This window comes from Delphinapterus leucas, chromosome 11 (genome assembly GCF_059928025.1).
Source record: "Delphinapterus leucas isolate spDelLeu-1000000601 "Yukka" chromosome 11, BTC_Dleu_Yukka2, whole genome shotgun sequence".
In the NCBI taxonomy this organism is placed as follows: domain Eukaryota; kingdom Metazoa; phylum Chordata; class Mammalia; order Artiodactyla; family Monodontidae; genus Delphinapterus; species Delphinapterus leucas.
In genome coordinates, this window is record NC_143139.1 from 3,686,481 (window position 1) to 3,712,905 (window position 26,425).

Sequence of the window (26,425 nt, forward strand, 5' to 3'; positions counted from 1 at the left end):
ATTTCTGTGAAAAAGTTCAAGTCGTACAGCATGGCTGGTGCTAGAGCCAGAACTAAAATTTGGGTGTTCTTTTCTCCCAGTGCCACTGCTTGCTCTCTGCTGGGTTCACATCATAGCCCTGGGCTTAGGGTTTGTGTCTGGGTCTCTTTGGTATTTCAGGATTAGACTTGCCCCTGCAGCCCGTGATAATAGCGAACCCTCCCTAAGCACTTTTGATGTAAGCCCAGCCTCACACAGATTAACTTAATCTTGTAACTATCGTACAGAAAAGGTATTGCCCCATATTACAGATGAGGAAACCAAGGGTCAGAACTTAAATGGAAAGATGATCTGCCTGGAATGTGAGATGATCTCTTGAACAAATCCAAACTGCCCTGAGGTTCATGTGACCTTAGGGCAAGTTGAGCCTCTTTGCTCATGTGCAAAAATGGAGACAGACAAAAGGCATGCCTGAGATTCCCTCCACCTCTGGATGCTTCTGTAGGATTCCAAGAATTTGAAACATAGCGGGGGGGGGGGAAAAAAAAACCCAAACCATAACTGCACATCTGTAGAACCCTGGAAACTGGACAAGCCTTGGTTTATGTACCATTAAAACTGTCTTCTGGGCTTCCCTGGTGGCGCAGTGGTTGAGAATCTGCCTGCTAATGCAGGGGACACGGGTTCGAGCCCTGGTCTGGGAGGATCCCACGTGCCGCAGAGCAACTAGGCCCGTGAGCCACAACTACTGAGCCTGCGCGTCTGGAGCCTGTGCTCCACAACAAGAGAGGCCGCGATAGTGAGAGGCCCGTACGCCGCGATGCAGAGTGGCCCCCGCTTGCCACAACTAGAGAAAGCCCTCGCACAGAAACGAAGACACAATACAGCAAAAATTAAGAGTTAGGACTTCAACATAGTCATTAAAAAAAAAAAAAAGTTTCAGTACAGTGGCCAGAAGTCTTTAAGGTTAAAAATAAATGCACTACCTACTCCACTCTGCTCTGGGTCGGGTGCAAGTCTATTTCCCAGTCAGTCACACCCTCCTCACCAACACTTAAATCTTTCCATATGCAGAGAATGTGTGGAGTAAAGAGAACCAGTGGCAACCAGAACTGAGCTGTTCCTGCAGACTACCACGTGGTCTGTGGAAGATCTTAAATGGGGTTTATCTTGTCCTAGTGCCGGTCCAAACGTCAAGTTCTATAGATTTTTATCTCCCGGGTATTTGCAGTCCCCGTTCCAGCAGCCCTTTCCCAGCATCCCCACGTGCCCCGACCCCGTCCGCCTGTCCTGTGAAAGGCTCCCCCGCATTCCCGTGTGCGCCCCTGCGGGTCACCGTGTGCTGCGTCCCAGTCGAATCCCTCCGACCGCTTAAGCGCTGACTGCGCCTTCCCAGCCCGTTTGGGCTGCAGGTCACACCCCGCGGGCCTGGGCCAGCCTGCCGTCCCAGCATCGGTGCACTGGACTCCACCAGCCACACCAGTCTGAGTGACAGGGTGAACTGTGAATCTCATTTCAGTTGGAGAAATAACACGTGGAAGATATTTTAGCCAGGACTAGTAACAGGTAGTCCCTTTTTAGGAAACTATTGCTTGGAAATAGAGAAACAGTGGAACCTTCGATGCCTTATTCCTATTGTCTTAAAGACCAACCTTCCCGGTCCCAAACCAGCACTCCTCAAAGCTTTGTAACCCTTAGGTTGAAAGGACAGTGGGCTTAGGGCAGTGCTGAAAAAAAGCCAATGCAAGTGTGAGAAGTCATTCTTGTCCTCTTTCTGGAAATCGTTATTGCTGACTTTACGGCTGCAGTTCCCCAGCTGCTTGCCAACCTCGGATAACTCGGATGCACCCGCTATCCTTAATTGTAAAACACAACGAAACCTTATTTAGCACGTAATGAACGCTCAGTATACCACTTTGGGGGGCAAAGTGAGAACGTGAAAGATTCACAAAGTGGTTCTAGGGACGAATGATCAAGAAAAAGCAGTGCCTTAGTGAACTGAGAGTTCCTTGACTAGAAGAGAGGACCAGCCATACCCTGTCCCCCAACCGAAGACAAGCACGTTCCCTTCAGATCTCCAGTCTCCGGTTCCACCGTTAGAAGTGCCTCACACATAAAATGGTTACGTTTGTATTATTTTTTTATTGAGGTGAAATTCACATGGTTTTAACCACTTAAAGCGAACAATTCCGTGGCCTTTAGTCCGGTTACAATGTTGCACAAGCACCACCTCTAGCCGCTCCTGAAACATTTTCACCTGCCCTTCACGTTTCAAGCCCATGTCCTGATGTTTGGGCTTCGGTGACAAGAACGACTGTCCATGCTTCAGTTAATGGCCAGTAGAGTCCTGAACAGGCAACAGCTCTGACGGGTTCTGATGGGGGCGGGCGGGGGAAACGCCACGCAAGTGCAGTGGGCTCTGAATGACCATCTCGCTCAGGGCAGGGCCCACACTGCTGTTCTGCCTAACGGCTGGGTCAGGCAAGTGTGAGGACAGCTTTCTGCGCCTCGCGACCTCTAGAACCTTCAGCACGGTAAGGTGCACTGTGAACCACACTCGTGGGAGTCTTACTCTGAACCCACTGGAAGCTCTGGCCCCACCCTCAGGATGGTGAGCGGCTCTGGGCCTCACATGCAGAAAGAGATTCATTTCAAGGTCCTGTCTCCTCCCCCCCCGGGCACCCTAGGCCGACACCCTGCACAGGCCCACCCTGTCTACTCGTGCAGAAAGAGGGGGACGAAGAACCTCCCTAGAAACGCTCTCTGCTTAAGACACCTCCCCTTCCCCTGCCATTCGCACGTTTCCACTGAAGCTATTGTTCGGCTACGCCCACACAGACACCGCATCCAAGTCACCTAACCAGGAAGCCGGCCTGGTTAGGCAGTGCTGGGGAGGAAGCCAAAATCCACGCTGAGAGAGCGCTCGGCCTAAATGAGACGAGCTCTAAGTAGTGCCGCTGGAGACCCGCCAACCATCTCACTAAAAAGGGCCAACAACAGGGGTCTCCTTGCGGAGCCAGGGCTCTGTCTGCGTGGCACTGCCATGCCTGGGCCTGTGTTCCACTCACTGGGACCGTAACACTCACTGCAGTTAAAGTAACTGGCGCAGCGGGGAGAGGCATGGGGCAAGGAGGCTTGATTCTCGCCATGTTTCTCGGAGACCTAGCTTTCCTTCCTTTCTACCTTTGTTTGGCCCTCTTGACAAAGGCCAAAAGGCACTGTATCCAAGTTGCAATCATAATGACATGACCTTCATGAAATGACAAACACAGAGCAAACAAAAACAGGCACCCTGGCACAGGAAGGCCAAGAACAAGAAGCCCAAGTTACGAGGAGGATAAACCAAGGCACGGTGGGCGCCGGGTCAGGGTCCCATTTCAGAGAGCTGGGGCAGGCCAGGGCCCTGGGAGACAGGAGCAAGGTGATCCTCATCTATTTTGTCCTGGATTATTAATTATTTTATTTTACTATTTCATTCACAGGGCTGGGAAAAGAGAAAACAATGGAGTCATACATACAGTGAAAAGAAACAATTCAGAACTAAGTAAGTTTACACTTATTAGAGGGAAACGTTTTTAAATTGATTGTTTTTCCACCCCTTAACCCTAGTATGAAGCTTAGGGTTTGAGCCAGGATGAGAGAACAGAGATGTGGTAGTGCGGTACAAAGCAGCATGCAACTCCTCCGTAAGCAGATGGATTTAAAGCACCAGGTACACACATGTGACCCAGAGCCTCAGAATGGACCTGGCCAGCCCCACAATACACCACAAGAAACAGAAACCTAAGGGTACCTACAGTCCCCAGCGTCTGTCCAGACTATCTCCTCTTTGCCGTTCTGACCTACTGCTTCCTGTTCTCATCTTATCTGGCCATGAGAGCCACAGGATCTCTAGGGGTAGGGGTGCTGTGGCTCTCGTGGCCATCCCCTCCCCAGCTATCACTTGTAAAGCATGTTGCACGTATATTATTTCATGTAATTAGTGCAACCACCCTGTGACCTTGTCTCCTTATTCCAGTTTTTTGGATGAATAAACGGGTTCAGCAAGATAAAGCAACAAGGCAGAAAATGATGGAGGTGGGACTCAGACCGGAATTGTTCGAGCCAAAACCCCACATCCTTTCTGTCATTGACTGCCAGAGTTCCTAGCAAAGTCCTCAGGCTAGAAATCACGGTCCCCTCCCCGGCCCCAGACAAAAAGGTCCTGCCCTCCAGGGCCTTCTCCCACTATGTTCAGATGTAGAAAGGAGGCCAGCCCTGATCCAACATCCCCAGGTGAGGTAGATGTCCTTATTTTTACAATGTTGACTCCTGAAAGACCAACGTGTAGATCAGTCTGGGCCTGCAAACCTAAACCTAAAAATATACCGAACACCTGTAGAATCTCACAAATAATACTTTTGATATCCTGATTGATGAGGCTCAAGGAAAGGCTGCACTGGATTCAACATGGAAGGTTTCCCCGAGGCCAGCCTTGATGGTGATGTCCCATTTACGCTACGGAGGGGTGACCCCGAGGGAGGGAAGCAAGAGCTTTGTGCCGGGGGTGGGGGGGCAGAGCAGACCTAGAATCCCAGCGACCCCGATTTCTAGCCTGAGGACTTTGCTAGGAACTCTGGCAGTCAATGACAGAAAGGACGTGGGGTTTTGGCTCGAACAATTATGGTCTGAGCCCCACCTCTATCACTTTCTGCCTTGTTGCTTTATCTTGCTGAACCCGTTTATTCATCCAAAAAACTGGAATAAGGAGACAAGGTCACAGGGTGGTTGCACTATTTACATGAAACAATAATTGTGCAATGTGCTTTACAAGTGAGTTTCAAACTTTTACCCACAGAGCACACCCACCGTGGGACAAAAAAAAATTTTTTTGATAAGCCGGTATATACACGTATAAATATATACAATTGAAACAAAGGTTTCACAAAAATAATACTTACCTTAACTACTCGAGATTACTTGGCATTTTCTCTCTCTCTTTTTTTTTTTTTTTTTTGCGGTACGTGGGCCTCTCACTGCTGTGGCCTCTCCCGTTGCGGAGCACAGGCTCCGGACGCGCAGGCTCAGCGGCCATGGCTCACGGGCCCAGCCACCCCGCGGCATGTGGGATCTTCCCGGACCAGGGCACGAACCCGTGTCTCCTGCATCGGCAGGCGGACTCTCAACCACTGCGCCACCAGGGAAGCCCGGCACTCTCTATTCTATTTCGGTTTTTAAAAAGCTGGTCCGATTCACTACCCTCATTTCAAGACTCATAATGGGGAGCTACGCAGTTTTTTTTTAAACACTGTTGGAAACCACACAGTCATCGGTTATTACGATTATTATGATTCTCAGGGATGGTCTGACGGCTGGGAATCTTCACTGCCAGGGCAACAAAGGACAAGGTCAAGGTTATTAGGTCAAGGCCGCGAAAGCCCTGTTGCCAAGGAAACGGCTCGGCCAGGCCAGCGTCGGCGGACCTGGGCGCGCAGAGCCTGCGGAGAAAAGGAATGGCCCGAGCCCCTGTCACTCAGCCCCGCCCCCACGCCAGGCGCGCCCGGAAGGCCCGCCTCCTCTCTGAGGTTAAGCGAGGAAGGCAGCGATTGGAGGCGCAGGGGGTGACGTAAGCTCCCGCTGTGGGTGAGTTTCCGCTCGGGCGGCCGTCGGGAGGGGCTCGGGGAACACTTAGCGGGGCTCCCCGGTCCCTGAGCCTTGGGAACTGCGATGAGGTCGGTTAGCTACGTACAGCGCGTGGCCCTGGAGTTCAGCGGAAGCCTCTTCCCACACGCCATCTGCCTCGGAGACGTCGATAACGACACGGTCAGTGCATGCGCACTGGAGAGACGCAGCCAGTCTGCGACCGCGGGCTGGGGCGGGGTGGGGCGGAGCGGAGGAGGCCGCCCGCGGCGGCGTGTGCGTGCTGCGAGTGCGTACGGTGTGGGCGTGGACGGCGTGCGTTGCACGGCGGGCGGTGCGGGCTTCGCGGGCTGCGCGCGTACGCATGGCGCTGAGAGCTGGATCGGGAAGGGCTGTGTGGGCGTCTCGGGTACCCGGCATCCTGGCTGGACTGGTCCGGAACCCTGCTCCAGTGTCCTTCTAGGGACTCGCGTGCCGGGTGCACTGCCTGGTCAGTCACTTGTTCCCAAGAGGAGTCTGTGAACTGTGGTGGCCGAGTTCCCAGCTCCTCCGGGGCCGCCTTCCCTTTCAGAGCGTCGGAAGTAGGCTAAGAGCGCGCGTGCGGCTCCTGCGGGAGCACCTTCCGCACCGCCCGGCTCGGCCCGGCCCACCGGACTGCTCTCGGCGCTTGGCCGGGGCGTCTCCGCCCGGCGGGCCCACCTCGGTTGACTTACTGGCTCAGTGTCCATGTCCCTTTCCTCCCCCAGCGGCCCTTCCTTTTCCCGTCGGTTAAGTGACTTAATACAGGTAGAGCAGGTAGAACCGTGTCTGGCATTCGGTTAACGCTCAGGACGCGTTAGCGTCGTCGGTAGCGTTTGATTATGGGCCGAGGGCTCTGCTGCGTCCTGGGAATTCAAAAGCCCCAGCCCGCAGGTAGCTCATCGTGGGGCGGGGGAAGGGTGATAGAAGAATAGGGAGATGTAGTGAGGCCCATTGATTACAAGATGTAAAGGGTTCTGGGGTGAAGCATCCAAGGGAACGGTGGCCGTTGATGGTGTGGGACACTTTTTTCCATAATCTCAGTTTCATATGAAAAGCTGACAGAGAAAGGAAGTGCGCTCTTTCTGTGACCTGCGTCCGCCTTCTAGAGACTGTCTCCCCACTGGTGTCGCCAGGCTTCCGTGGGGTCCTCGAGGGTGTGTATGCAAAGCACATGGTTGCTCTCCTCTCCTACCCTCTGCCCCCGTCGCTTCTCTGCCTCCCTCACGTCTCATCCTCACCTCCCTAACTTGTCTGTGCTCTCTTCCCAGGGGAAAAAAATTCGGGCTAAAACGTCCCCATCACTCACCCCCAACCCCGCCCCCAGCCTCCTTTGCGCTGTGACGGAAAAAGTATTTTATGAGGCCTCTTGGCTCTATCCTGTCTAGGGAGGAAAAAGTTATTCCCATAAATTTGTGTTATGTTTTCTGGGCTCTCTCGTTTCTTCATATGCTCAGCAGTATAATTTTATGAGACAATCAAGGGAGGCATTTTAAAATAGTACATTAACAAAGTGACGTTAGATGTGCATTATTTTCTATTTTACCTGATTGTTTAAAAGGGCACACGTGCCTCTTTTTCCTAGCTTCACAGTGTCAGCTTTTTTTGGAATTGTACTTTTCTAAGTGAATTGCACACTCAGTTCTGCAATATTAGGTATATCACACTACTTTTTTGGGGGGGGGAGGGGAGGCGTGGGTGTGCCGTGCAGCTTGTGGGATCTTAGCTCCCCGACCAGGGATTGAACCTGGGCCTCGGCAGTGAGAGCGTGGAGTCCTAACCACTGGACCGCCAGGGAATTCCCTACCTCTTTCTTTTTTTAAACCTTAGTTGTAAGCACTGTAAGTTCTGTAAGGATAGGAATTTTTAAAACTTTTTTTCACTGCTGTATTCCCAATACTTAGAATAGTGCCTGGGACATAGTAGGCACTCAGTAAATGTTTGTTGAATAAATGAGGGTTGTTATTAAAGGCAAATGTCATTATGTATCTCAAAAGCAATTTGAAGGGTTTTGCCTGTTATTAATAAATATGATTGAAAGAAGGGCAAGTAGGTGAGGTAGTTGGCTACTAATCGGGTGTGGTACACTCAGCCTGCAGGAGTGTGGATAGAAATTTCGTTACTGATTCTCCAGGCCAGCCTTTGGAGATTTGGGGCAGGAAAAATACTTACTTCATCCCATTAAACCAGTAACCTAAAGTTAGTTGTGAGTAATTTATTTCCTGCTGAGTCAGAGGGAGAAGCCAGGGATAGAATACCCACCCTCGAGAACCCCACAGAACCGGTGGGGAGACGGTGTCTAGAAGGGGGACGCAGGTCACGGAAAGAGCGCACTTCCTCTCTCCGGCAGCGTTTCCGACCGAAGGTGTACTCTGAAGCCGGGGCTCTTTAGTGTCACTGAGGAACCTCCAGAGGCCAGAGCCAGGAGGGACCACAGAGGAGCGGAAGTGCTGGGGAGCAGATGGGCGGCCCCGGAACTGTGCTCGTCCAGGTCCCCTACTGAGTTGTATCTACTCACTCATCGCACTCACCACACTGTTTTACAGTTTTATTCCTTCGTCTGTGCCCTTGTTAAACTGACGTCCTTCTCAGCAGTTGTACAGCTGTGGATCTGTGGCATTTGTCTTTGGGCCCCTAACGGGTTGTTCAGCTTTCCCTGAAAACTCGAGGGTTGACTGGGCATTCTCTTTCATTCTGATTTTTCTTTGTTAAAAAAAAAACTTTAATTTGTCATTAAGTAAACATTTATCGAGGGCCTACTATGGACTGTGGCATTTATTGAATGAATGTATAGAAAAAGAGTGAATTGTGTGAAAGATGCTGAGATCCCCAAGCCTTGGAGGCATTTAACTGGAAGCTGAAAACCCCCTGTTATTCTTGCTATTTGTCAGTCACCTTTCTAGATGATCCCCTCCGTTAGCTCGGTTCTCACGGCAACCTTATGAGGTGGATAGTCTTGTGATCCTCGTTTTATAGATGAAAAGATTCAGGCATAGAGGGCTGGATTCAAATTCAGGCAGCTGCGCTCGGAGGCTCTGCGCTATTCAGCCTTTCTCCTGTGTGTCTGCAGAAGTCCTCCAGGGTGCAGAGGGTTTGATGTAAATAGATAAACTTGTTTTATGCTTCTATTATCTAGTGTCCCCACCAGAAACTGCCGTAACTATTAAAATATAATAAATGTAAGCTTCAAATCATTATTAATAAACCCCAATTTGTTTCTCATTTTTTCTTACTGTTGATCTGTTATGTCTTTGTTGCCTTTAAAATTAAATCTCTTGAGAATCTGATATTCACTCTGAGGACAGGAAAGGGTGTTAGATGTCCCCCCAAGAAGGAATCATGAAAGTATTTCTGGAAATGGCATTTGGAGCCAGCTGGCTATCATCGTTATCCCCTTGAAAGGGCGGCCAGCCTTTGAGGAACCACTGGGAAATGGGGAGCCCACATGTAAACGGCGAAGAGGCTCCAGACCCTCCTGGGAGCTTAGCCACCACTAGGGGGCACCGGAGGCCCAGAGCTGGGATGCTGCCCCTCCGGCACCTCCGCCAACTGTGTTCACTCAGACGCACCAACGTCGAAAGGCCTTGCCAGGGGAGGGAGGACCCCAGAGCTGACGTTGTCTTTATTTGGCCCCTGATTAAATATGAGCTCTGAAGTTAAATTCTCCAAAGGTTACGTATTTGGGGTCATTTTCCTAACGTGTCCCATGCGTAAGGACAAATTAGAAGCGCCGAAAGCAGGCGTGTGGGGCATTGAGCTGTTCAGATGTCAGACTTTTCTGAGACGGAGCACAGATTCTGTATTGGCCCGTCTCTAACCTGCCCTGCCCTCAACACACACATACCCCTAACTGGAGATAAGGAACCTGGGAGACGGTGACTGTGTTGGTCTCGAAGTCTTGCTAATAAAGTTGATGAAGGTGCAGGTTGAGGTCTTGTGACTTCCGCAGAGTGGGCCCAGTCGAGAAGGGCTTGAGTGGCTCAGCAGGACCCCAGCCTAACCCTCTCTTCTCTCTCCATTTGAAGTTAAATGAACTGGTGGTGGGAGACACCAGTGGAAAGCTGTCCGTGTATAAGAACGACGACAGCCGGCCGTGGCTCACCTGCTCCTGCCAGGGAATGGTCAGTATTCAGCTCCCTGGGTCTCCAGGGGGAAGGGACCCCTCCTGCCCAGGGACTGTCGAGGCTGGGCCCCACGCATGAGCTCCCCAGCGTGTCCGAGGTCGCCAGCTACTGGTTAAGGGTTCATTTGAATCGGAGGGAAGCCCCCAGGCTTCCCAGATGTCATGCGTACACACAGCCGGGCTGGTTTTCATCTTATGTGGTGCAGTGACTCCCTTAGTTCTTCGTGGATCTGCTGAGGTGGCCTGATCGTACGAAGTGTAGTAGAAAATGGGGGCAGTCGTTTGAATACGTCTAGAAGTATGATAGTCCGGCTCTATTGATGTAGTTTTTGTTTTGTTTAAGCCCAAGTTGTCTTCACTACCCCAGGTCCTTACACTGCTGTCTGGTGAACTGGACCCAGAGCACAGTAACGGGATTAGCCCGGCCTCTCGATGTGGGGCGTGCGCAGGAGTTTTCAGTGAATGACGGTGATGAGAAGCCCACTCCGTGCTTCACAGAGGTTAGGGAGCACTGGGGACCCTTAGCGTGTCCCCCTGAGCCCCTCTTTCTTCTTTTGCAGCTCACGTGCGTCGGGGTTGGAGATGTGTGTAATAAAGGAAAGGTAGGAAGCCCAGGGTGCTGCGGGTTTCCCTTGGCCCATCCCCGACTCCTGTGCTCTGACGACCAGCCCCCTCGTCTACCTCTGTCTCTCCCAGAACCTGGTGGTGGCCGTGAGTGCCGAGGGCTGGTTTCACTTGTGTGACCTTACGCCCACTAAGGCCCTGGATGCTTCTGGGCACCACGAGACCCTCGGCGGGGAGGAGCAGCGCCCAGTCTTCAAGCAGCACATCCCCGCCAACACCAAGGTCATGCTGATCAGCGACATCGGTGGGCATGGCTGTCTTGCAGGCAGCCAGGGAATAGGAGTCAAGGGGCAACAGAGCAGATCTCGAGGGAGCCAGGGGTCTCATCAGTGTTTGGGCAGTTGTCATGCATTTAACGCCAGGCTGCTGAGCTCCTGTTATAAACCAGGCATCGTTCCAGGCACTGGGATTGCAATAGTGAATAAAACAGACAAAAGTGACTGCCCTCTTGGACCTTTACTAGGAAGGGACAGAAAATAAACACTAGCAATGTGGTAAGAAAATTAAATAGTATATTCGAAAGTAGTAAGTGCCATGGGGGAGATCACCCACGGAAAGGGGCTGGAGGGTGTTGAGGTAGAGTTGGCTGTTCTAAGTGGAGTAGTCAGGGGAGTCCCTGCCAAGAAGGGGACAGCTGATCAACAACTCAAGGTTGCAAGAGAGTGAGCCGCTTGGATATGGGACTGGTACTTGGGCCAGAGGCTGTCTCAAAGGTGCTGGTAGGGATATGGGTGCACCAGGGCACTCGAGTCGTGTACCCGGGGGAAGAAGCGACAGGCCCTGCGAGGCAGCTGTGTGGCTCTGGGTGCAAGAGCAGGCAGGGGAGCGGGTGCCTGGCTCAAGGGGTGACGTGGCAGCTCGGCAGGGGGGCCTGAGGTCAAACCTGATAACAAGTGCCAGTGGCGGTGGTGCTAGAGGGGCGGGGAGGAGGGCGTGCTTGTAGGACTGCAGCTGGCGAAGACAGGTTTGGCTCCAAACTCGTCTCATTTTCTGGATCCACAGATGGCGATGGCTGTTGTGAGCTGGTGGTGGGTTACACAGACCGTGTAGTCCGAGCTTTCCGCTGGGAGGACCTGGGTGATGGCACCGAGCATCTGACAGGGCAGCTGGTGTCACTCAAGAAGTGGATGCTGGAGGGTCAGGTGAGAGGCTGAGCATGGGGGCCACAGCCCAGGAGAAGGACGAGCCTCCCTCCTGGAGGGGGGCTTGTGGGAGAACAGGCGGGGGCTGGGGCTTAGGGTGGGAAGGAGGGAAAACCACCTTGTTGACAGAGACCCAGAGGAGATCACTTCGAATCAGGGTCTTAGGGGAGATGGCCAGTAACAGGCCGACAGGAAGGAACATTGCGCTAAGAATTAGGGATGTGATGGTGGGTGTGTCGCGTCGGGATCCGCGCCGCGGGAGCGCAGGTGCTCCCTGTGGAGAGGGTGGCACCAGCAGGAGCCCCCGTGGATGCTGCACTTACCCCTGCTGCTGCCCTGGAAGGCTGAGGACATGTCCCAGGGCCCCTGCCCACCCCCGTCCTCTGCAGGCTTTCCCCTTTCTCTCGCCAGCAGTTCCCTTAAGCCCCTATTCTCTGGTGCAGGTGGACAGTCTCTCGGTGACTCCAGGGCCCATGGGTCTTCCTGAACTAATGGTATCTCAGCCAGGCTGTGCTTACGCGATTCTGCTGTGTACCTGGAACACAGACCCTGGGCCGCCTCCCGCCTCTGAGGGGCCCGAGGAGGGTACTAGGTAAGGGGGGCGGGCCTGTGGATGGTGGGGTGCCTGGCAGCGAGGTGGGCGCCCACAGCCATGGATGGGTCTGTGGCTGGAGCAGCTTCAGCTGGGTCCCGGCACAAGCACCTCTGCCCCATTAAGGAAGATTATTTCGGGACCCAGGGAATCCTGACCCTGACGCAGCAACTGGAAGAGGTTCTGAGATTCCAGCCTGGCAGCTCCGTCCCTCTCTCTCGACTTGCCCACTGGCCCAGGTGGGGTGGGCGATAGGTCTCCCAGCTGATTCACGTCCTGGAAGCTCGCACAGAGATGGGGCCCATGCGGGTCCGGAGAGCCAAGCTCTGTTGGGCTCCCACTTAGCCGCCGTCCCCCACCACAGGGAGACCCCCGCTGCCCGAGACGTTGTGCTGCACCAGACGTCCGGCCGCATCCACAACAAGAACGTCTCCACTCACCTCATCGGCAACATCAAGCGAGGTGGGGCGGGGCGGGGGGTGCAGGGGGGAGGGGAGGTACAGCCTAGCCTTTCGCGTTTCCTTCTTCCGGTCCTTCTACCGCCCCTCCCTCTGTGCCCGCAGGCCGCAGCCCCAAGAGCGGCGCCTCGGGCCTCTTTGCCCTCTGCACCCTGGATGGTGAGTCCCTCGGGTCAGCCGTGGGCCGTGCAGGGTGGGCAGTGGTGTGCCCGGGGTCTGCGCAGGGTTCTGCCCCCAGCCCGGCCGCCTCTCCCCACAGGGACGCTGAAGCTCACGGAGGAGGCGGACAAGCTGCTGTGGTCGGTGCAGGTGGACCACCAGCTCTTCGCCCTCGAGAAACTGGACGTCACGGTGAGTGGAGGCCCATGGGGGCCATTCTCCCTTCTCAGCCGACTCCGCCTTTACCTCAAGGCTCCCTAGACAGGCCTGGCCCCCGAGCTCCCCTCACTCCACGGGCTCAGCGCTGTTCTCTGTGCCGCTGGGGAAGCTCCCATTTCAGCAGAGCCGATGGCTCCAAAGAGAAGCAACTTGTTCTTAGGGTCCAGAACTGAGTTGCTCGCCCATCTGCAGATGTCCGCCCACAAGTGTGTGTTCACCAGAGCTGTGGCCCCTGGGTCGGCAGGTGGGGCTGCGCTGATGCGGCCCTTGTGCCTGCTTGAGGGTCTAGGAGAAGAGGCGTGAGGCTCTGAGGTCAGGTCAGGACAGGCCCGGCTTTGAGTCCCAGTTCTGCCACCTCCCGGCCGGGCGGCCTTGGGTGAGTGAGTTTGTTTCTGTAAGCTGGCACTGCCTCAATATAAAATGGGAGTGACGTTGCCTACTACTTAGGGTTGTCGCGAGCACTCTCGGGGGGTGGCTCATTCAGCAGCCCCCTCTGGTGCCAGGTGCCGGGACATGTTCGGTGAGAAACGCAGGGGGTTTGCCTTCCCAGTTGTTTGTCACCCGGAGCCGAGTCCACAGCTCCCGTAATTTCATCCACTCGGTCAGGAAGCCTTTCTCAAACAGCTCCTGGGGACTTCCCTGGTGGCGCAGTGGTTAGAAATCCGCCTGCCAAAGCCGGGGACACAGGTTCGAGCCCTGGTCTGGGAAGATCCCATGTGCCGTGGAGCAGCTAAGCCCATGCGCCACAGCTACTGAGCCTGCGCTCTAGAGCCCGCGAGCCACAGCTACTGAAGCCCGCGCGCCTAGAGCCTGTGCTCCACAACAAGAGAAGCCACCGCAATGAGAAGCCCGCGCACCGCAATGAAGAGGAGCCCCCGCTCGCCGCAATTAGAGAAAAAGCACGCGCGCAGCAACAAAAACACAACGCAGTGAAAAATAAATAAATTGAAAAAATAAAAATAAAATAAAACGGCTCCTGGCCACCCCTGCATCCCTGTCTCTGGCCTTTTTCAGGGCAACGGGCACGAGGAGGTGGTCGCCTGTGCCTGGGATGGACAGACGTACATCATTGATCACAACCGCACCGTCGTGCGCTTCCAGGTGGACGAGAACGTCCGCGCCTTCTGTGCAGGTGGGACCCTGCCCTGCGCCCCTTGCTAAGCACACCTGTCCCCCTTGCTTCCACTCTCACTGCAGCCCCTGACACAAGTCTTCGTAAACAAACGAGTCCTTCAGCTCTTCCGTTAGAGGGTGTGAGTGGGCACCAGATTGCCATCTTTACAGTCTTAACTAAGAGGAGATAAAAGACAGTGAGGTGTCTATCTTTGGATATTTTAAAGGATCAGATATGGGGGGCGGGTTGTCAGAAAAAGAAAGAGTCAGATGAGTTCTTGTCTGCCTGCTGTGTGGAGATATGGGAAAGTTCCTCCCCATCTGAACATGTCAGGACTCTGAAGACTATTCTCCAAGTTCCATTCTCTTAGTTCCAAATCGGGGACCTTGGGAAGCAGCGTTAACTCCTTTGGGGGTGTCTCTGGTCACTGAAATGGTAACACTTGAACGACGCGCTGGTGCCACATTGCAGTGACCCGGGAAGAGGGATCACCACCCAGGAGAAGCCGCCCCGCGTTACCCTGGGGCTGTCACTGAGATGGGAAACCAGCACGTGTCACCTCCTAGGACACTGTCCTGCCTGGGCTTTGTTACTGTGGTTCTCCGTATCTGGAATGGGCCAGATATTTTACGTTTTACCTGCTTTACTGAGTTCCCAGCAAGGAAGAAATAGAAAGAGGTCCTTTAGTTTTCTGCTTGGCGTCCACGGGCGAGTAGAAACTGCTGACACGGATGCCGCCCGCGCCGGGCATGAACCTCCCGGACCTTTTTTTCCTACCCCCGCCACCCCTCCCCCAGGCCTCTACGCCTGCAAAGGGGGCTGCAACAGCCCCTGCCTCGTGTACGTCACCTTCAATCAGAAGATCTACGTGTACTGGGAGGTGCAGCTGGAGCGGATGGAGTCCACCAACCTGCTCAAAGTGCTAGAGGCTGAGCCGGAGTTCTGCGGCCTGCTGCGGGAGCTGGGGGTGGGTGAGTCCTGGGGGCGGGGCTGCTGCGGGAGCTGGGGGTGGGGGAGTCCTGGGGGCGGGGCTGCTGCGGGAGCTGGGGGTGGGGGAGTCCTGGGGGCGGGGCTGCTGCGGGAGCTGGGGTGGGGGAGTCCTGGGGGCGGGGCTGCTGCGGGAGCTGGGGGTGGGGGAGTCCTGGGGGCGGGGCTGCTGCGGGAGGCCAGGTCCCAGCAGACCCACCAGCCCTTCTTGCCCGCAGACCCTGACGACCTCCCCGCCGCCCGGGCCCTGCTTCACCAAACCCTCTACCATCCGGATGGGCCGCCACAGTGTGCCTCCCCAGGCCTCCGCGATCCCTCCTAGCTGGACCGGCTGTCTTGGCTGAACGGGACCCTTCTGAACCTCCCCACCCCGCAAGCTGTCCATGGTATTTGCAAGACAGGGAGCGCACATTATAGAGGAAGGATGGCGGCAACCCTAGGGGGACTGGGAACTGTAGACCTCATGGTCTTTCTGGTGAAGGAGGAGACGAGTTGCTCCTCTGCCCCTTTCCTTGTGTGCCTCGCCCATCACACCGGTAGGCACTGCCCCCTCCCCAGAGCTCCCCACTCTTGTTGTGTGGGAAACAGACTTGTTTGTGAGGAGGGACTACAGACCTCTCGCTGCTCCCCAGCCAGACTTTGGGGCCAGTGGCGCGATGGCAGTGAGGACCCACCCCCAAGTTCCATCTTCTGTGGCTCGGCTCCAGGTCACTGACGTCAGTGATTGTTACACGAATGGCGAACCGCAGATCTTTGACTTATGATGGGTTTCACCCTCATAAATCCATCGTAAGTTGAAAATATTGTAAACTGAAAATGCATTTCCCACACCTCACCTACCGAACGTCACAGCTTAGCCTACCCTGTGTTAAACGTGCTCAGAACACTTACATCAGCCTCTAGCTGGGCAAGGTCACCTAACGCGAAGCCTACTTTATAGTAGAGCGAGGGACATCTCACGTAATAAACTGAACACTGCACTGGAAGTGAGAAACAGGGTGGTTGTCAGTGTATTGGTTGTTCACCCTCATGATTTTAAAATCTGATGCGGGTTTACAGTCCAGGCCACGATCAGAACGATACCCTGGGCCGTTTATATCCCTTCTTCTCTTGATTCCTGTGCTCTGAATCGGTGGTTTTCGAATTGTAGGTTGCGATCCTTTGTTGGGTTGTGGTCGGCAATTTTTTTAAATAAATGAGATAGAATAGACTAAGTAGGACAAAAAATATGGGAGTATGTTGCTCACGTGTAGGGAAGGATTGTCTTGTTATACTTGTATGTGTCCGTGCACGTGTGTGTACTGAGTGCGACGTAGAATACACTTCCTGCCGAGCTGTGTTCAGAGGAGTTGGAAAGCCCCTGCTGTCAGTTATAGTGACCCCAGCCAGAGGCGTCAGCCCGAGGGAATGTCCCCCTGCACATTTCCTTCTGTAAGGGAACAAGGGCAGAGTGATCATTCAGTGTCTGAGAAGCAGAGAAGGACGCTAGCTAGGACAAACAGGTGTTTATTCAAATGGAGAAGCCACTGAGCCGAGGGCCTCCTTGGGCCTGGGTCTGCAATTGCAGAAGCAAAGGAGGCAGAAGGGAGGGGGACAGGGAGAGGCCCGGGAGAGCAGGGGTCGAGGAGCACGGCCAGAGGGGCCAGCGCACTCTCACACCTGTGCCAGTGAGCCCCTCTCCTCTCTGCGTGCAGAGGACTCAGCTGAGAAAGGTATGGCCAGGGCTCACGGCAGATCCTGGCTCTGCTCAGATCTAATCTACTCCAGGCTCAGGGTTTTGACTCCGACCCGAGTGTCCTAGTCCCCTGGTCGGGTTAGTTACACCACTGTCTTCCCCTCCCCTAAATCCAACATATGAGAGACAAACCAGCCAGAAAGGCACCCGGGGGCCTGGCCCTTTGAGGTTTGGGCTCTTCACAGGGAAGGTAGCAAAGCCTCCTTGTGTCTTTGCTGGACTCGGGGCCGGGTCGGGGGGATTGGGTAGCCACTGATGCCAGAAAAAACCAGCTCAAGCTCAGGAGGCCAGAGATGAGGGGTGGGAAGAAGGTCTAATGAAGTGGATAGTTCTAGAAATAAGTAGGAATATTGGTCAGGTTAAGTCTGGGTCCTGGCAACGCCACCATCCTGTCTGCCTTGGGGGGCAGTTCCCCACAGGGCTCTCCACACATGCCCAGTGGGTGAGGAAGCAGGTGGAGGGTACGTATTTGGAGTAAATAGGAGAGGTTTACCCAAGGTTTGCGCAGGGCATCAAATAATAACTGGCTTCAGACGTTTGCAGCCCCAGAAGAGGCAGCCGATGAAGGAGCCCCCGGCCCTCGCGGGCCAGGCATTCCTCTACTGTTGTGGCGACCGTTTCTCTCCCGCTCAGCTGTGCGCAGATCAGAGAAGTGGACACAGCAGGGCCAGGGGCCCGGGCCGGGGAGGGGGCGGGCTAGCTGTGAGGCGAGCCACGCGGAGTCAAGGCCTCGACGGTGTGCGGGGTGGACGGGGCAGGCAGGGGCCTGCAGCAGGCTGCAGCCTTGGACTCGGGCCACCCCGTGCTGTGCCAGGGGCCCAACCAGGACCCCGCTCTGCTGATGTCCTTTTCTGCAGTCCTGATTTAGCTCCGCTCTTGGGACGGGGGTTGATGAGAGAGAACGGGGAAACCAGAACCCTGAGATCGCGGGCCCTCTCCAGGGAACACTCCTCCCGGGGGATGGGGCAGGTGCTGAGGAGCAGAGCCGTGTGGCCGACTGGGAAGTGGGAAAGGGGCCAGGGTGGTGACAAGAGGGACAGACCCAGCTGTCCCAGCTACCTGTCTCTAGTCATGCCCCATCCCCCCCATGGCTCTTCCCTTCCGGCAAGGAGCTTTCCCCTGGGGACCATCCGGGGCAGCGGTCACTGGTCCAGCTCTTGGTGCAAAGGCAGGAAGGGCAGCTCAGGGAAGGGGGCTTTCAGCCGCAGCACGCGGTGCTCCAGGTCAATGCAGCACTGTGGGGTTGGGGGACGATGAGCTCACCTGGGCAGGTAACCCCTCTCCCAGCCACGCTGCTTTGTTCCCCTCCGCCTTCCCAGAGCACCCTGCTCTTTTCTCCTCCCTGTTTCCTCCACTATCACAGAGGGACCCAGTTCTCCATATTTTTCAAAAATAAGGAACCTCTAAGGATCGAGGGTGAAATTCCACATCTCCAAGTCCTTCTCATCGGAGCCTGGCCCATGCTTCCACACCCGTGACCCCTACCTCTTTTTCCCAGCCCTCGGGGTCAGGCCCTGGGTGTGGGTGTCAGCACGAGCATCCTCCTTACCTTGAGAGAGAGCAGAGTCTGCAGCCCAAGGCAGAGTTCAGGACTCTCCACATCTGCGGGAACCATTTGAGAATGCTGCTGTCCTCCTGTCAGCACTCGCCCCTTCTCTGCTCCCCCCACCACCCCAGGCCAGAGAACCTTGGGGATAATCAGAGCATCTTTGGGGGTACCTTGTCTGTGCTGGCAGGAGCTGAGAGGCTCTGCCTTCGCCCCGCCCAGGAGGGAGAGCTGCAAGAGCAGAGACGCGGGGATGCTGACGGAGAGGGGACTTACCTACCACCTGGGCCGAGCACGCCACGGTTGCCTGGCCCAGCTGTAGTTCCAGCTGCTCCACCTGGGCTGGGGGCCCAGGCGCCAGGTCCCCAGCTGGGGCTTTTAGGACCCTCTTCCCTAACCTGTGGTTGGGAAGCAAGGCTTATGGCCACCACAGCCCCCCATGCCGGTAGTCCGCTAATGTCCCTCCCTGCCATGCTTTGGGTTCGCAGCCCACCCTGGACCCACGTGGGGTCTAAATCCTGTCTTCTCTGCCAGAGCCCCTGTCACCTCTTTTCAAAAAAGTAACAGCCTGGGACTTCCCTGGTGGTGCAGTGATTAAGAATCCACGTGCCAATGCAGGGGACACGGGTTCGAGCCCTGGACCGGGAAGATCCCACACGCCGCGGAGCAACTAAGCCCGTGTGCCACAACTACTGAGCCTGTGCTCTAGAGCCCACAAGCCACAGCTACTGAGCCCACGTGCCACAACTACTGAAGCCCGCACGCCTACAGCCCGTGCTCCGCAACAAGAGAAGCCACCGCAATGAGAAGCCCGCGCACCGCAACGAAGAGAAGCCCCCGCTCGCCGCAACTAGAGACAGCCCGCATGCAGCAACGAAGACCCAACGCAGCCAAAAATAAAGTAGACAACAGAGTTCTGCAACCATCAGTAATTTCAGAATATTCTCATCACCCCAAAAAGAAGCCCCTCCCTACCCATTCTTTTGGGCCCCGTCTTACCCCAGGCGGCTGAGGCATCCAGCGGAGATCTGATTGTAGTGGGTGCCCGTGTCCACGGCCACCTGAAGAACCTGGTCCTGGCACTGAGAAAAGGGGGAGGGGAGGGGACGCTGTGAGTCCCTAGGGGGTAGGGGGGAGAAAGGGTTGGGACTGGCTCTGTCACCTTTCCCAGCCCCTGATGGGTCCCTTTCAGAAATGAGTGAAGGGCTGGGAATTCCCTGGTGGTCCAGTGGTTAGGACTCCACGCTTTCACTGCCAAGGGCATGGGTTCAATCCCTGGTTGGGGAACTGAGAGCCCACAAGCCGCTGAGTGCGGCCCCCGGCCACAAAAAGTGCGTTAAGGGTGTTTTTTTATGGGACTCATACAGTTGAGCAGAAATGGGTCAGATACGGAATCAAGAAAGGAAGTAAAGCCGCAGGCGGTGAGAGCGTACTTTGGGGAGGATTCGCCCCGAAGTGTAGGCCTGCGCCTGTGCTTGTTAACAGTAGTGCCGAGGGCCTCCCGTTAGAGGAATCGGGGGTGGGAATGAGGAGGGATACCTCGTTAGGAAATTAGATGTGGGGAACAGATTCGCCACCGCAGGCGAAGGAAGACAAGGTCGCTTCCTTTTAGATAAAAACAGACGTTTGGGTTTGCACTTGGATACCGCAAAACACATTGTTTTCTCCTTCCACACTGTTTGCTGAGGTCTGCTGTGCGTGGGCACGTGGAAGGGGCAGCAGGGGAGGCTGCTCCCCAGGATGCAGGGGACTGGAGGGTCACCAGTGCAGGGAGAGAGTGTTAAGGCTGTGGGTTGTGAGTCTAGAGCCTTAGATGTTGAGCCGGAGGAAAGGCTCTTCCATCGGGAAAGTCAGGGGAGCTTTCCCGGAGGCAGTGACAGCTGAGGCTGGAAGGATTGGAGAACGTGGACCTAGGATGACAGGCAGAGGAAGCATGGAGCAAAGATGGGCGGAAGGGAGGGAACGGCTCGGCGTTGGCTCTGGGGATGACAAGGCTGTGATCTGGAGCATGTGAGCTTTCGCCGGAGGGCTGCGTTATCCACACGTGCGCACCGTTTGTTTGTGGAGCACACTCACGTTTAAAGATGATACTTTGCTCAAGGAAAGGGAGTCGTGTACACCTCGGAAAGACGGGGTGGCGAGGGGCGGGAAGCAAAGGACATGGAGGATCCCAGTCTGTAGCCCAGCCTGGGGAGAGGGCTCCCCCATCCCTCCCTCACCACTGGGGCAGAAGGGAGAGTGGGTGAGGGGAGCAGGCCCGGGAGGGGGGGTCTCACCTTGCAGTTGACCAGAAGAGCTGGCCTCTCTGTCTTGCTGGTCTTCCTCCTGGTCTCCTGGCCGTGGATCGCGGCCGGCACCAAGGGATGCTGCCCCTGAGGCCGGCTCGGGCTCCCCTCCACCAGACGCCTCTGGACCACGTTGTGCGGTTGCTGCTTCCATCACAAAACGTACAGATGCTCAGTTCCCTCACTTTACGAATCGCAGCCCGTTCTCCCCAGCCCCGCCCCGCTCCTGAGTCTCCTGGGAGTAAGAAGGGGTGAGAGCTTCCCCAAGGATCCCAGCAGTCAGATCATTATAGCAGAGCTAGTCCCAGTATCAAATCATGCCGTTTTCCAGGACCCCAATGTATTGCTCAGTAATGGAGAGATGGGGAGGGGGGAAGGGTCTCTCCTCGGTTAGACAGACGGGACATTTCAGGCACTCGCGTGATGCTGGGGGGGAATTCTGTCTCAAGTCTACAACACACATTCTTGGAGACATTTTTTCTTTTTTTCTTCCTCTGACCTCATCCTTCTGTGGGATGCAGATCCCAGAGTTGATGGTGCGATGAAAAGAAGTCAAAGTAACAAGAACAAACAAAAAAGAAAAAAAAGTCCAAATCTAAACTAGGAAGCTGGGGGAGTTCCCTGGTGGTCCAGTGGTTAAGACTTGGTGCTGTCACTGCCGGGGCCCAGGTTGCATCCCTGGTCAGTGATCTAAGATCCTGCAAGCTGTGAGGCATGGCCAAACAAACAACCTAGGAAGCTGGGCATCATCCTCACTGTCCTTCACCTGAAGCCACCCCGCCACGTCCAGTCACTTCTAAATTCTGCCAGCTTTGCCTCCTGTATTTACGGTCCACCTCTCTTTCTGTTACTGCTTCGTTCACACCTCAGCACAGCTCTCCTGAGTCCCTGGGACGCCTCCCTAAGTCCATAAGGACGTGTCTCTCAAATCCACCTGCTCAAAGCCTGGGAGTCTCTGAAACTCTTGCTACTCCAAGTGCCGTCCTCAGATCAGCAGCTTTACCATCACTAGAAAGCTCCTTAGAAGTGCAGAATCGTGACCTATTGAACTGGAACCTTGTTTTAACAAGATGCCCAGATGACCTGTGTGCACAGTAAAGTTTGAGAAGCACAAAGCGACATGTCAAACTAAGCCTGTCACTCCCCTGCCTAAAATCCATCAGAGCCCTCCCCTCCCCACCGTGCTTACGTGGAGGTAACAGCCCAGGTGACCCGGCCACTGCCTCATCTCCCCCCACCCCCCACCCCCGCTGTGCTCATCGACCCCAGCGCCCCCTCTGGCCACCTGGACCAGGCTGCCCTTCACCTCCATGCCTCTGCTCCTGCACACCCCTCCTTCTGAAACTCCTCTTCTCACCCTTCTCTAGGCCAGACTGGGCCACTGGCTCAGGAACTACTCTTTATTTGGACAGAGGCTTTTATTTTAAGTCTGGGGTTCCAAGTGCATGCTGTAATTCACGCAGGGTCCACCTCCTCCAAGAAGCCCTGTCTGACTTCTTCCCACTCTTCCCTCCACACACCAGGCGGGGGCAGCATCCTGTCCCATGGCGCCCTTTGTCACGCGTCTCAAAGCTGTTATCTGCCCTTGAGGTCAGGTCTGTATCTCATTCCTCTTTGCATCACAGGGCTCAGCTCAGCATACAGTAGGCACTCCATAAATGCTCACCGAAGAATGACTGTGTGCCTCCAGGCTCCGCACATGCTTCCCCACCTGACCTCTCTCCTTGGGAGCCTGGGATTGTTTTTCTACCCTTGGCTTAATGAGGCCCTTGAGGCCGCTCCCGCCAACAGGCTGCCAGCAGGAGACCTAGCTCTGGGAAAAGGGCAGCAGCGAGCTCTGGGAGCGGCTGGGAAGGGCAGCTCTGTAGCTTCCAGCTCTCCTCCCACCTGTCCCACGAGGGATGCAGGCTCAGGCCCCCGAATGCTGTGTCTTCACTCCCAAAGCCATGCAAGGTAACTGCTCCATGTCGGTCCGGGAGGTCCTGAGGGCAGAAGGCTGGACCTGCCAGGCTGGGGCGGCAGTGTCAATAGAGCCTCTTCGCCAGGGCCGAACAGATGAGGGATGGGCCGCAAAGGGCAGAGGCTGTGATTTCCTAGCCACTGAGAGCCAAAGAACCTGCTTCCCTGCTCCATCTGTTTCTCAGCTCTGCTGGCTGTTTGCAAGGAGGTTCTCTGAATTGAAGTCTCAGTCTTGTCGCCTCTCCCCTTGCGGCGCTGCTGGGCCGGGCTCCTGGAGGGTGAACATTTGGCTGGGAGGAATGTGGAAAGGTAGGGCTCTTTCAGGAAATGCAGTGAGGGGCTGCATCTGGCTCCAGGTTTCCGGGGAGAGGGGGCTGCCAGAGTAACCTGGAAATGGCCCCATACACCTCAGGTTGCAGGAGTCCCTCCTCTCAGACTCCCTGCCCAAGAGATGAGAGAGGACAGAGCACCGCAACCTTTCTACAGAAACCCTCTCGTCCTCTATGAGCCGGAGGCCAGAGCCATCGCATCTCCTCCGGACCTTGTGGATCTTACTTTCTCAGGCTAAATGGAATAGTAAGAGTAGCTGGAGGGACAACAGCCTTTAGACAGAGCTCCCAATTATCCAGGCACTCTTCTAAGTCCTTTACAGGTATTAGCTCATGTAACTCTTACATCCCTGTGATGTACATCCTGTTAATTTTATCCTCATGTAACACATGAAGAAACTGAGGCTCAGAGACATAAAGAGACTTGGCTGAGTCGCTAAGTGCCAGAACCAGGATCTGAACCCAAGCATCCCGGCTCCGAGGAAGGCCACTCTCTCAGCCCCTCCCTCTGTCAGAGGGGAGTGAGTATATGCAGCTGTCCCCTGACTCACCCACCCCTCGGTGTCGCTCCCTGACCCTGTTCCCTCGGGAGGCAACGCTGCTGCAGGGGGATGGAAGGAAAGGAGGCTGGAAGGGCCACTGCACCTGCAGGGAGCAAGGGGGCCCTCAGGGGCCCGACGCCCAGGCAAAAGCCGTGGGAAGCCCTGATGTTCTGGCGAGGATGGGGCGGGGGGCACCGAAGGTCCAGTCCCAGTGTGAGGGGACCTGTGGCTTAGGCAGAGGAGGGAATTGCGACCTTGAACCCGCCGGGCCCAGTGGTAAACGACTGCTCCGGGGGCTCCCGGGCCCCACAAACCTCTGCTCTAAAAAGTGCTCCTCTCTGCCCCCCTAAGACAAGCCTGGGGCTCTTTGGGGAAGCTGAGCAATAGATAGGGTCCCCCAGAGCCACCAAGCCGTGGGAACACCCCAGTGAAGAGCAAGGAACGGTCAAGGTGAACCCACAAGTCAGGGCTGCCTCTCCCCTCCCCGTGGGCAGAGAGGGGCAGGTGGAGGCTGGGGTCTGCACCCTCCAGCAGAGGAGAGAAGGGACCCCGGCCCCCCCGGGGGTGGGGAGGGGGAGGGCAGCCTCACCCAGTCTTTGGAGGTGCCGAGCCTCTTGAGGCCGTCCAGGGGGAGCAGGTCGGCCGAGTCCTTGTGCAGGAACCGGGTGGCCTGTCTGTGCTGGCGCTGCCGGCTGCTGGCTCGGCCCCGCAGCTCTGCCTCCTGTCCCCTGTCCCCGGCATCTCCCTCCTCCCTCGGGGCGTCCGGCTGGACGCTCATGACCCCCGCGGGCAGGCCGGGGGCTCCTGAGCGGTCTTGCCCACCGTCCTCTCTGCTTCCTCCACCCGGCAGCTTTCTGTCTGCAGCTCTCCCAACCGGAGGGCCTCAGCGGAGGGAAGAAAAGAGGAAGTAAATAAATAACGTGCAGGAGCGGCGACGTCAGACACCAATTTCCAGAGCTTGCAGTAGAGGGAGCGGGGCTCCGGCTGGAAAAACCCAGCCCTGGAGGAGAGGGGGCGCTGGCAGGGCTGCAGCTGGTAGGCTCCTGGGTCCTGGCCGGAGTGGGCGGCCGCGGAGTGCGTGTGTGTGTGTGTGTGTGTGTGTGTGTGTGTGTGTGTGTGGCTGAGAGGGTGGGTGTATCTGTGCTGTAAACTGTCAAGGTGTCTGTGCCAGGTTGTTAGAGAGGGAGTGTGTGTCAGTGTGCAGAGGTGGCAGCCCGCGTGCTCGGGGCGTGTGTGGGATGCAGGGTGCGCATCTCTGTGCGCGTGTCTCCTGGGCTGCCCCGCCGTGCTCTCCACCTGGGGTTCTCCGCAGCCCCGGGGCTGGGACACAGGCCAACACTAGGTTCAGAACAGAGAGGGGCAGCATCACAGTGTCCCCGCTCCTCTCCTCCCTCTCAGCAGGAGCCTCCCCCCTTCCTGGGCCTCAACCTTTCAGCATCCTTTGCTTGTTTACACTGGGTTCTGGGTTCCAGGGCTGGCTAAGAACAGCTCTGAATCTCCCCGCAATTAGGGGCCCCAGCTTCCTCCTCTCCTTTATGTAAGGCTCATTGAGTCCTGGCTCCTTTTTAAAAAGTTATAATTCAAGCATGCAGAAAGTTATAACTTTTTTTTTCTCTTTTCATTAGAAAAGAAAAAAAAAACTGCTACAAATATAACTGAAGCTCCTTGTGGGCCCCTCCCCGCCAGCTAACATCCCCTCCTGAATCTGGTATTTCTCACATCTTTTTCTTTTTTTTTTTTTCTTTTTGGCCTCACCGCTTGGCTTGTGGGATTTCAGTTCCCCAGCCAGGGATGGACCCCGCGCCCTCAGCAGTGAGAGTTCAGAGTCCTAACCACTGGACCGCCAGAGAATTCCCTCATACCTCTCTTTATGCACATACATACGTGTGTATTCTATGCAGTGTGTCGTTTCGTCTTGCATGCCCCATTGTAGAGATTCTTCTGCAATTTGCTCTTTTTTGCTCAATATTTTGTTAGTGAGATTCACCCGTGAGCTACGCATAGCTCTGGTTAGTTCACTTTGATGCAATGTAGTATTTCTCCAGTGAATACAACACATTTAGGAAATTCGGGTTGTTTTTCATGCTTTGTTCTTACAGACAATGCTGCTGTACACATTTTGGCACCCATCTCCTGGGGCGCACGTGTAAGCATTCCTCTAGAGTGTATACCTCGGAGTGGGATTGCTGGGGCATCAGGTATGCACCTTCTTCCTTTCAACACAACTTGCCCTGCGAAGTGTTTGTACTAACGTGCACTCCACCAGCAGCGTCCAGGGGTCCTCAGCCCCATGTCCTCGCCAACACTCGGTATCAGATTTTCATAGCCCTGGCATGTCTGCCATCAGATTTTTCACTCCGGCCTTTCGTCTTCACCGTCATCAGCAAGCACTGGCCACGGTTCTGCTGACATGTGCTGGACACTCACAGGGTGAGTCCTGACCTGGGCCCTGCTCCCCGGGGCGCGGTCTGATCCAGGAGGCTCGGAGGCGCCGGCACATTCAGACAAGGCAGACATCCACTGGCCTCCTGCGGACCACATGCCTTCTTGAGGCATTTTACAACCACTGCAATTGTATTATGATCCCCATTTACAGAAGAGGAAACTAGCTAAGTGGTAGGGGTTCAGTTGTGTTCCCCCCAAATTCATATGTTAACGTCCCAACCACCAGGACCTCAGAACGTGACCTTATCTGGAGATGGGGTCTTTACAGAGATAATCAAGTTAAGATGAGGTCATCAGGGTAGCCCTACTCCAGCATGACTGTGTCCCTATCAAAGGGGGAAATCTGGACCCAGAGAGAGATGCACGCAGGAAGAGTAGCATGTGAGCATGAAAGCTGAAGATGGGGCCGTGCCTCTCAAGACAAGGAGGGTCAGAGGTCACCAGCAAACCACCAGCAGGCGGGAGAGAGGTCTGGAACAGATCCAGCCTCACGGCCCTCACCGTGATCTTGGGCTTCCAGCTTCTGGAACTGTGAGACAACACATTTGTC

The 26,425-nt window shown here is 55.4% G+C and overlaps 2 protein-coding genes across 7 annotated transcripts; one reads left to right on the forward strand and one right to left on the reverse strand.

Annotated features, from left to right (window-relative positions):
* Positions 1-5,563: 5,563 nt before the first annotated feature.
* Positions 5,564-16,031, forward strand: ITFG2 (integrin alpha FG-GAP repeat containing 2). 4 transcript variants are annotated; one of them, XM_022577296.3, is made up of 12 exons: positions 5,566-5,781; positions 9,642-9,737; positions 10,300-10,341; positions 10,436-10,607; positions 11,366-11,505; positions 11,949-12,097; positions 12,462-12,559; positions 12,661-12,714; positions 12,815-12,906; positions 13,948-14,065; positions 14,845-15,014; positions 15,253-16,031. In XM_022577296.3, exons 1-12 carry the CDS (start codon positions 5,686-5,688, stop codon positions 15,376-15,378), a joined length of 1,353 nt encoding a protein of 450 aa, XP_022433004.1. In that variant the 5' UTR covers positions 5,566-5,685; the 3' UTR covers positions 15,379-16,031. The 4 variants fall into 4 exon arrangements, with proteins under 4 accessions (XP_089776262.1, XP_022433004.1, XP_089776261.1 ...); XM_022577297.3 differs by having other exon boundaries at positions 5,567-5,781; positions 14,845-15,018; XM_089920135.1 differs by lacking the exons at positions 14,845-15,014; positions 15,253-16,031 and adding an exon at positions 14,519-14,838.
* NRIP2 (nuclear receptor interacting protein 2) lies at positions 15,985-24,422 on the reverse strand. 3 transcript variants are annotated; one of them, XM_022577301.3, is made up of 6 exons: positions 24,020-24,422; positions 20,592-20,744; positions 19,315-19,397; positions 18,592-18,713; positions 18,319-18,371; positions 15,985-18,004 (listed from the first exon to the last, which is right to left on the reverse strand). In XM_022577301.3, the coding sequence occupies exons 1-6, from the start codon at positions 24,206-24,208 to the stop codon at positions 17,912-17,914; spliced, it is 693 nt and encodes a 230-aa protein (XP_022433009.1). In that variant the 5' UTR covers positions 24,209-24,422; the 3' UTR covers positions 15,985-17,911. The 3 variants fall into 3 exon arrangements, with proteins under 3 accessions (XP_022433009.1, XP_089776264.1, XP_089776263.1); XM_089920138.1 differs by having other exon boundaries at positions 18,319-18,423; positions 18,563-18,713; XM_089920137.1 differs by having other exon boundaries at positions 17,919-18,713.
* Positions 24,423-26,425: the final 2,003 nt, after the last annotated feature.